The sequence below is a fragment of the Habropoda laboriosa genome, unplaced genomic scaffold (genome assembly GCF_001263275.1).
Source record: "Habropoda laboriosa isolate 0110345459 unplaced genomic scaffold, ASM126327v1 scaffold32, whole genome shotgun sequence".
In the NCBI taxonomy this organism is placed as follows: Eukaryota; Metazoa; Arthropoda; class Insecta; order Hymenoptera; family Apidae; genus Habropoda; species Habropoda laboriosa.
Window position 1 is genome coordinate 274032 of NW_017100135.1, and position 2262 is coordinate 276293.

Sequence of the window (2262 nt, forward strand, 5' to 3'; positions counted from 1 at the left end):
AGACTTATTGCAAAATTTAATAAATATAGTGAATATTACAATAGTATTACATTAGTATGAAATACAATTAACATTTTTTATATATATTTGTCCAGTTGAAGCAAAATATATTTACTGCTTTTATTGACATTTCATATATAAATACATGTACTTTCATAAATATATTTAGTTTTGCTCTATGATCAGATCTGCCATATCAGAAGAGGAACTTATTCTTAATGTTTTTTCATTTGCCAAATGTAATAGTGATACAAAAGCAATTGGAAAGCTTAAAGCTTCCATATTAGTTTTTGTTAGTACATTTGGTAACTCTTTATAAATATCACTGAAGTGTTTACTATCATTCATTTTGAGATTTTCATCTTGTTGCATTGCTTCTGCTGTTGCTGTTTCTTGTACAGTTTTATGTTTTGTACCCTTCAAGCATTTCCAAATAGAGTGTTTTAATTGTTTCATGTCAATTTTTTTTGCATGTACAGAGTATGCAATGGTTAATTTATTTGTAAATTTTGGTATGGTAACTAGATTATTTCCAGTAAAAGCTATTTGTGTTCCTAACATATGTCCATTTTCAGATATGATACCATTGTCAATCACGTCATTTGTTTCATTTTCTCCATGTTTATTGGGAACACAGTTTGGTATTTCATTTTCATAATTATAATCTTCCATTTCATTAGATAAGGAAGTAGCATTCATATTATCTGTATTTTCTAGATGTTTAAATGTTGTAGTATGATGATATAATTTATTAGCTTGTATGATATCATAATGCTCATCTGGAGGTAATACTAATCCTTCTTCCTTCCATTCGTTTTTAACAGTTTTATTGTGCAATTTAACCATCTGACTTGGTAAAAATTTACTATTTACACTTTTGATTGTTTCATCATTATAACACAGCTCTATTTCTTTTCTCTTTCTCATTGGTGCTTGTCGACATGTTTCAATCACCTTACTATTAGATAAAGCTTTCCTGAAATTACTTACTTTCCAATGCGATGGACCTGCCCAATGTATATTAAAATTTTTTTGGATAAATGAGTATTCCGAAACTTTTGGCGGTGAGGTTTTAGTTAAAACTTTACGAAAATCCACAATATTTTCTACTTGAAAATATTCAGCACATTTATCTACATCTTCCTCTTCTGTCCCTTCAATATCAAAATAATTTATGCTGCTAAATACATGTTCATCCTCATGTGGTAAACTTGCATTAAGATCAAATTCAAATCTGTTTTCATTATTTTTTTCTGATTGAACTTCATTTAGTTCATCATCTGCATTCCAACTTTGAAAGTCAAAGTAAAATAAAGGTGGACAAATTTCCATGTGTGAAAAGTCTTCTATATTTGGAATTCTACATGTTGTATCATTATCTTGTGAGTCTTTGCCATTTACTGTGTCTACCAAAATATCATTATAAGAATGTGGATAAAATTTAGAATTTGCATGGTTGGGTAACATCACTTGATATAACATATTTGTGGTCAGTGAGTCTGCCTCCATAGTTATTAAAGATGGTTTCTCAGTTTCAACATTTATTTTTAAAGCTTCCACAGTAGTAAATACTTGCTTACATTTTTTTTTCTTTTTCTTTTCTCGTTTTTCTTTATTTTGATTATCTTCTGTATCTTTCTGAGAATTTATATCCTCAAAATTATTCTTGTTTCCACCACCATTGTCTTGCTTATCTATTCCACCCATCATTTTCAATACTTCCATATGTATACCATCAACACGAAATCCATAAATTTTAGTGCTTACATCTAAAGATGTACTAGCTACTTGTAAATTACACATGTTGGCATCCTTTTTCTTGATCATGTATATCATAAAGTCAATCATTTCTAAACTGAATGCATTTTTTGGATTAATTTTATTCTCTGTACCAAGCTTTATACATTGTGATATACGTTCTGTCATTTGAGAAGGTGGCATCTGCATTAGAAAACTAATCCCCAAAGAACGTCTTCTATCATTCAAACTTAGACCAGATAATGGTGTAGTGCTTTTACTTTCTACATTAATTTCACGGCGACGAGCCAAACGTTCTGCTTCATCATCATTTTCTGATAAAGCAGAAGTAAGGACTGTTTTTTCTGTAAATACAGATTTTCGCCGCAGTGATGATGAAGTAGCTGGAGTAGACTGTATATTAGCCATACTCATACTAGTTGCCATTTTGCTACTTAAAATTATATATTAAACCAAGTTTTTCTATTTATAGTCCTAAAACAAATATAAACATATAATTAGAGA

At 29.4% G+C, this 2262-nt stretch overlaps 1 protein-coding gene across 1 annotated transcript; it reads right to left on the reverse strand.

Annotated features, from left to right (window-relative positions):
- Positions 1-165: 165 nt before the first annotated feature.
- LOC108576601 (condensin complex subunit 2-like) lies at positions 166-2184 on the reverse strand. Its single transcript, XM_017939657.1, has one exon. The coding sequence runs from the start codon at positions 2182-2184 to the stop codon at positions 166-168; it is 2019 nt and encodes a 672-aa protein (XP_017795146.1).
- Between the last annotated feature and the right edge of the window lie 78 nt (positions 2185-2262).

Coding starts and splice junctions, on each gene's coding strand:
- LOC108576601 (XM_017939657.1), bottom strand. CDS start 2,184: ATGGCAACTAGTATGAGTATGGCTAATATACAGTCTACTCCAGCTACT.